The 6,946-nt window shown below is 37.7% G+C and overlaps 1 protein-coding gene across 4 annotated transcripts in view; it reads left to right on the top strand.

Moving 5' to 3' along the window:
- The window catches only part of TYW3 (tRNA-yW synthesizing protein 3 homolog), a 28,179-nt gene that overhangs the window by 519 nt on the left and 20,714 nt on the right, over positions 1-6,946 (top strand). For 3 of the 4 annotated variants that reach the window (XM_004025988.5, XM_055366948.2, XM_055366986.2), the window contains exons 2-3: positions 2,888-2,968; positions 5,033-5,131. In XM_004025988.5, coding sequence (XP_004026037.4) covers positions 2,888-2,968; positions 5,033-5,131 — 180 coding nt within the window. The remainder of the gene's footprint in view (positions 1-2,887; positions 2,969-5,032; positions 5,132-6,946) is intronic. The other variant, XM_055367005.2, reaches the window with a different exon arrangement.

The raw sequence follows: 6,946 nt of genomic DNA, 5'->3' as shown, positions 1-6,946 counted from the left end.
GGGCCTGATACTGTGCATTTCTAACAAGTGCCCAAACGATGTTGAAACTGCTGACCTGGGAACTATCTTGTGTGGCAAAGTTTAGAAAATTTGATTTTATTATATGAATACTAAGGGAATTTAAAGACTTTGTAGCTTGCTAAGGTATTGAATGCCGGAATCCGCTCATCAACAGCTCTGACAAATCATTGTTACTGCATGCTTGAACATCACCAGTGTTAAGGAGTTTACTGCCTCCTAGTGAGCCCCTCCATTATTACAACTCTAGTAGTTTTACGCAGAGAAAAGTACGATCGTATATAATTTAGGATGGTTAGACTTTTTTTTTTAAACTTTATGATGGGCTTACAGGGGTAGTAAATGCATTTTGACTTACATTTTCCACTTATGACGGATTTATTGGGATGTAACCCCATCATAAATCAAGAAGCAGCTGTACAAGCCATACCTCCTTATTTGCAGGTTCAGTTACCCCAGTCAACAGCAGTCTGAAAATATTAAATGAAAATTCCAGAAATAAACAATTAGTAAGTTTTAAATTGCATGCTGTTCTGAGTAGCGTGATAAAATCTTGAGCCAACCAGCTCCTTCCAGAATGGAAGGTGAATCATCCCTTTGTCCAGAATATTCCACTATATACTCTTGCTGCCCTTTAGCTACTTGGTAGTCCTCTGGGTTATCAGATCGACTGTGGTGGTATCACAGTGCTTGTGTTAAAGTAACTCTTATTTTACTTAATAATGGCCCCAAAGTACGGGAGTAATGATGCTGGCGATTTGGATCTGCCAACAGTAAGTTTTAAAGTGCTTTTTTGAAGTGAAAAGGTGAAAGTTCTTAAGGAAAGACTTAAGGAAAGAAAAAACAGCATATGCTGAGGTTGCTAAGATCTACGGAAAGAATGAATCTTGTCAGTGAAATTGTGAAGAAGGAAAAAGAAATTCATTCATCTGAGGTTTCAGGCATCCACTAGGGGGTCTTGGGACATATCCCCTGAGGATAAGGCTGCTTGGGAGTGATACTGCTTAGATTAAAAACCACTGGCTATGTGACCTTAGGAAAGTTATCTCAACTCTGCCCCTTCCTGTTCTATGAACTGAGGATAATAAAAAGTATCTGCTTTATAGGGATTTTGTGTGGAGAAAATAGGATAATTTTTTTTGAAATATTTGGCATTGTGCCTGGCCCATGCACTGTAAAAGTTGGCTGTGTACTGATTTTATTCGTAGTATTGGTTTAAGAGCATGGAAGACAGCACATTATTAGGCTCATTCTTTAGGTCCATTATTGACTGATCATTTATTTGCTGATCTCTCAAGTTAGCAGGCCCTGTTCATTTTTAAATCACTTCCATTACCTCCAGAGCAATGGCATTCTTGCCCACAAACTCTCTCTTGCCCCATTTCCATAACTCTATCTCGCCTTGATTTTTGCAATGGTTCTCTAACAAGCCACTTAACTACTCTTCTCCAAACCATGTTTGACAAATTGCAACTCTGCTTATCTCTCACCTATGCTATGTTTTATTACACATTTTTCTACATCAGAAAATCCAAATGCTTACTCTAGTATACCTTTCAACCTTTTCTTCATTGCTTTTCTTCATCTTTAGTTAGTTACTGAAACTAAACTGTTCTTTTCATCTTGTATTTACTTGCTTTTGCTCACGTTTTTTGGCGGTTTTTTCCTGAAATGTTTTCCTATCTCTGCATATCTGAGACATGATTCCCAAAACTCCCCTTTCCCACCTTAACACACAAACACATACTACCTACTTGGAAGTAATGACTGCTTCTGTACTGGTTAGACTTTTATTTCTTATCTTACACCTCGTATTATGGTTTATTTTAAAATCTGCCTTATTTCAGTAAGGATTTGGGGCAACTTACAAACAGGCAACACAAGAAAAAATAAAGAGTGGGAAAATCTGGATAAAGAAAATATAGATAAGATGAAGCCAGTGATGGCATTAGTTTCCAATCCTACCATTAGATCCTGTAAAGTTGCTAGAAGTGGGCCATACATTTGGCTCTAAGATTCAGAGTAGCCAGCACGACGTCAGATACGTAAGTCACCATCACCGAAGTCATACAATGAACTCAAAATATTTATTTAGGACATGCATAGCAATTCCCAGTTCCAAGGGCAGACAGCAGAGTCTCTTGTGGATCCATCGTATAAATTATAGTTACTTTGAGTATAGTGATTTCTGTTCATGTGGTTTCCTGCATCCCCTTTCCAGTGTCCTTGAGGGGTAGGTTCTGTGTATACCCAAAGTACCTAATAGAACTTTGCAAATAAACATTTGTTCAATTTAAGTTAATATTAAAATGTTTGCCTTCATGAAACTTTGACCTTTCAGTCTTAGCTCCATCCTTCAGGACTACATCTAAAGTCTAATTCAGAGGTCACAAATTTATGCCTCTAGAGACCAAGGAAGTATTATAAATGTGTAAACGGCATAGGTGACAATAAAGGGTAGTAGGTCTCGTGTGGAATTGGGACAGTGCTGTCCTACAAAAGAAATTAAAATTCTTTTTTTTTTCATTTTTAAATACTGTGCTAGCCAAATAGCTAGAGTACAACTCAGGTGCTGCTAGTATTATCCCTTATACTAATCCCTTTTCTTCTTGCAAAATCATGACCATATTTCAGAAGATGTTTATCAAGTAGTTTTACCTTTCACATAATTTTCTACCTCAAGTTATTTGGGCTCATTCTTATTCTGGGTTAACATTACCCAAAAACATACCGAATTGTTTTTATTAATACTTAAAATCCTGACTTGGGATTATTAATTTAAGAAAGCCTACAATATACTATGCAGTATGCTTATTATTTTTGTAAAATATTATATGATTAGCTTAAATTATGTTATTTTTTATTTTAGGGTATAAATGGTTTTGAGGTTCAGAAACAAAACTGTTGCTGGCTACTGGTTACACACAAACTTTGTGTAAAAGATGATGTGGTAAGTTTTAAAAAATAAATTTGGAAATAAACTTTTAAATTCAGTTACTTTAAATACATATGACAAGAATAGAAAATTCAAGGTAATTTATATGCAGAATTATAATGGCTGAAGATTATAAAACCTAGAGAGCTTTCATTACAATGGCTCTTTTTGGGTTGTAGGAGATAAAAAGTATGGAAGCATTACTTACTGCTACTCAACAAAACACATCCTCTTGGACACAGCAGAAAGTTCATGGATATTGGACACCTATTGGATCCAAATTTTGAATTTTAATTCTGCTATTTGAAAACCCTGTAACCTAGAACAAATTATAGAAAGAGAAGGGGATTAGCACTATCTCTGTGTTACCAGCTTTACTGATATAAATAAATAATATATTACTTACCTGCATTGCTTTTTGAAAATCTTCATATCTCTGCTGGGTTATTTAGTTTCCTAAGGTAAAGAGTTTAGATGAATTCATAAGTTTTTATCATCCAGGCACTTTTCATTCCCAGTGAATTTACAAATCCAATTCTGTTTTTAGCAAAAAAGATAATTTATTTAACTAGAAAGGGCGAATGGAGCTAAAATCAAGTATTGCTGGTTCAGATGTTCAAATCTTGTCTTCAGAGTACCCACTTCATCTTCATCTTTAGGCACTGGTTCTCTTTGCAGTGTGCCTTTATTCTCTTCTGCTGCAGATAATCTTTGTTGCAGAAATGGTAGCTGTCAGCAACACCAGTAGAAAAAGAATTCCTTTTCCTGCAATTCATGTGTCCATCTTAGAGAAGGACTTGGAATTGTCCTGCTTAGATTAGGTGCTCTCCCTCTTAGGTTAATTATTTTTGCTAGTGGAATGTGATGATATCCTTGATCAGACATAAGCAAGCACTTGGCACCTCTGATATTGCGATAGGGAGAGTGATGTGTGACAGGGTAATGATTGACAGCCCCACCAGAAATCAAATGGTGTGAAGGCAGGACGATGTTGCCCAGGGATGCCGGGCAGACAGAAATAATAACTGTGTTGTATAAATTCTAGCTCAGACACAATATTACATGTTTCACTAGGTGGTCAGACTATGCCGCAGGATACACTGTAACATGGGTGCAGCCAAGGTTAAAAGGCAGGCAAGTGCTACCTAGGGAAGAGACTAGTACCTGACTCAAGCTCACTAACAACAAAAAACACGCATACTAGGCTCAAGTGTTGTAACATTTGCTTATAGCAGGGGGGAAGAGACTACACAAGATCTAGCCCTTTGCAATGTATCAGTCCCAATGGCTAGCAGATTGGTTCCACAGCTGATCAGGGCAGAGTGATGACATGTACCCCACTTTGTGCTGCAGTAGCTCCCAGACCCTGAACACTGCCCCATAGGGTCTGAAATACAGAAAGCTAGGAACATGCTCAGGGGCCATTGGTTCTCATGTAGCTGAGCAGTTCCAAGGTTCCTCTCCCAAAGTTAGGAGATAGCAAAAACAAGTGAACAGGCAAAAAAAAAACAACAAAAAAACCTGCAAGTTGCAATTGTTACAACTGTGCCTATTACAGAGGGAACAGGAACTTACTGGCTGTGCTCTGAGCTCTTTGCATGCACTGCTATTTGTGAGCTTACTAGTGCTGCTGGTAAGCACTGGTGCTTGGTACAGGATGCTTCTTGGGAACATGGGTGGCAGTTAGGCTTTGTTTGGACCCTTCTCTCACATTACATTTGTCTCTATCTCAATCTAACAAAAAATTTAAACAATCCTAATACAGTTTTTGTATACTACATTTCCTAATGAAAAATCCGTTATGGAATTAAATAAAGTAGTAGTTTACTTCTTCAAAGCACACTAATAGGTGGAAAGAATGGTGTAGAAGATTTATGGGAGAACTAGAAATTTTAAGAAAATAAGCAAATAAATTTTTGGTGAAAAAGGACCAAGAAAGCAGAGGGAAAAGTCATTGCAGAAAAAATATGCTGAGTGATTCTGAAAATTTCTAAGAGAAATTGAAGTTATGTATGGGGTAAAGGGTCACCAAAGGACAGGCCATATACTTGCGTCTGATACCACTGTTCATTTATTTAGATTGTAGCTCTGAAGAAAGCAAATGGTGATGCCACTTTGAAATTTGAACCATTTGTTCTTCATGTGCAGTGTCGACAATTGCAGGATGCACAGATTCTGGTAAAATTTTGTTGTAATTGTACTTGAATTTATAGATATGTGGGTAGGTGTAATTTTAAGCTTTTAACCTGCTATAAATATCAATGAGATATTACCTTATTCAACTAGTTATGTATTTATTATTTATTGGTCTGCTCAATCTATTTTTAATATTAGAAAAAAAGAGTAGCTAATCATTGCTAGGAAAATATAAGTCCCAGGTTATGCTTCCTGTTTTCTTTCTTAACGTTTTTATTTATAAATTTTACTTCAGCATTCTATAGTTTGTTTTTGTTTGCCAAGCTTTAAGAAAAAATACTGTGGAACTGCATGTAAAATTAAGAGTTTTAAAGAATATTTCATTTTTCCCATTTAAATGAGCATGAGGTAAACATCTGTTTAATCTTGATTCTCCTTTTTATACCTTTTATATATTTATATATAAAACTGAATTGCATTTTAAGCAACAATAATGTATTGAGTCTCAGTGTGTCAAGTACTAGGGGCACAGTGATGAACAAGATTAGAGACTGTCTTGGTTCCTCTTCCAAAGTTAGGAGACAGCAAAAACAAACAAGTGAACAGGCAAAAACAAACAAACAAACAAACAAAAAACAAAAAAAAAACTGCAAGTTGCAAAATGTTCTACCAAAGGAAAAAACAACCTGGTAATAGAGAACAGTGCAAAAAGCAGCTCACTTGAAGACAGGCTTCTCTGAAAAGCTTTCTTTAAGCTAAGACTTAAAGGAACAGAAAGAGCTAGGCACGTAGCTGGGAAATGAACATTCCATGAAGATGGAAAAGTATATACAAAGTTTCAGTGGGTCTAGAGAGTGGAAAAAAGGTGCCAGGAGGAGGCTGGGGCCAGGTCAGTTAAGGCTTTGTAGACCAGATTAAAGAGTTTGAATTTCTTTCTGAGTTCAGGGAAGTTATTGAAGGGACAGTTTTAAGCAAAGAGTGGCTTTCTAGGTTTTTGTTCTGAAAAACTCAGTTCTGCTTCAGCATAGAGAAAGGAGTGCAGTAAGTGAAAAGATATGAGTCAGGAGTAGTTTGTGGTGATTTAAGTGGGAAGTGGTGGTAGGTTGGTGGAAGGTGATAGCACCAAAGCAGATGAGAAAGTAATAGATTCAAAATGTATTTCAGCATTTGAATCAACAGACTTGTAAGGTTGCTTGGGGAAGGACAACCAGAGGGAGGAGGAGAAAGAGGAATCAAGGATAACTACTTAGGTCTGGCTGGAGCCCCTAGCTGTATGGTAGTCGCCTTTATCCAGATGGGGTGTGCTGAAGTTGAAGTGTGTCCAGAATTGGTTCCTTCCAGTGGGTTCTTGGTCTCGCTGACTTCAAGAATGAAGCCGCGGACCCTCGCAGTGAGTGTGACAGTTCTTAAAGATGGTGTGTCCGGAGTTTGTTCCTTCAGATGTTCAGATGTGTCCGGAGTTTCTTCCTTCCAGTGGGTTTGTGGTCTTGCTGACTTCAGGAGTGAAGCTGCAGACCTTCACAGTGAGTGTTACAGCTCTTAAAGGTGGCATGTCCAGAGTTGTTTGTTCCTCCCAGTGGGTTCGTGGTCTTGCTGATTTCAGAAATGAAGCCGCAGACTTCCACAGTGAGTGTTAACAGCTCATAATGGTAATGCAGACCCAAAGACTGAGCAGCAGCAAGATTTATTGTTAAAAGTGAAAGAATAAAGCTTCTACAGCTTGGAAGGGGACTCGAGTGGGTTGCTGCTGCTGGCTTGTGTGGACAGCTTTTATTCCCTTATTTGGCCCCACCCACATCCTGCTGATTGGTTCATTTTACAGAGAGCTGATTGGTCCATTTTACAGAGTGCTGATTG

This window comes from Gorilla gorilla, chromosome 1 (assembly GCF_029281585.2).
Source record: "Gorilla gorilla gorilla isolate KB3781 chromosome 1, NHGRI_mGorGor1-v2.1_pri, whole genome shotgun sequence".
Lineage (NCBI taxonomy): Eukaryota > Metazoa > Chordata > Mammalia > Primates > Hominidae > Gorilla > Gorilla gorilla.
Note: the sequence above shows the minus strand (reverse complement) of the source record. Positions and strands in the feature narration are given on the sequence as shown.